The sequence below is a fragment of the Theobroma umbraticum genome, unplaced genomic scaffold, assembly GCF_002168275.2.
Source record: "Theobroma umbraticum cultivar Fairchild unplaced genomic scaffold, ASM216827v3 scaffold_86.0, whole genome shotgun sequence".
Classification (NCBI taxonomy): Eukaryota; Viridiplantae; Streptophyta; class Magnoliopsida; order Malvales; family Malvaceae; genus Theobroma; species Theobroma umbraticum.
In genome coordinates this window covers 5,018,131-5,018,527 of record NW_018397263.1, presented here as the reverse complement: position 1 = coordinate 5,018,527, position 397 = coordinate 5,018,131, and the positions used below count along the sequence as shown (strand labels likewise).

Below are 397 nucleotides of genomic sequence, written 5' to 3'. Positions count from 1 at the left end.
ATTGTCTTTAGTTAATGACTGACGGGGATATATATAAACACTGTAAGTTGCCCTTCATCAGAAGTAATTTTTGTGTAGCAAACAATTCTCCAAGAAGAAATTAACGGTCATAATCTAACGGATTGTATCGATTAGCTTCATACAATACCTGGGCACTTTCGGAGTTTCGTTAGTTGTTACCCTGAAAGATGAATAAGAAAAAAAGAGAGAGGCGGGCAAAACAAAACCTGGATGGGAAGGGCGTCCATGTCTGCTCTAAGACCAAACCAGGGTTTCACCCCAGACCCGACAGAGGCCACGATCCCTGTCTTGGCAAGAGGCGACGTGTACTGGATCCCAAGCGAGTCCAACTCTGATCTGATGAGTTCACTTGTCTCATGCTCTTCGAAAGCCAACT

General features: G+C 44.1%; 1 protein-coding gene across 1 annotated transcript in view; it reads right to left on the bottom strand.

Moving 5' to 3' along the window:
- The window catches only part of LOC110420725 (IAA-amino acid hydrolase ILR1-like 3), a 4,444-nt gene that overhangs the window by 2,083 nt on the left and 1,964 nt on the right, over window positions 1-397 (bottom strand). Inside the window, exon 2 of the mRNA XM_021434100.1 lies at window positions 228-395. Coding sequence (XP_021289775.1) covers window positions 228-395 — 168 coding nt within the window. The remainder of the gene's footprint in view (window positions 1-227; window positions 396-397) is intronic.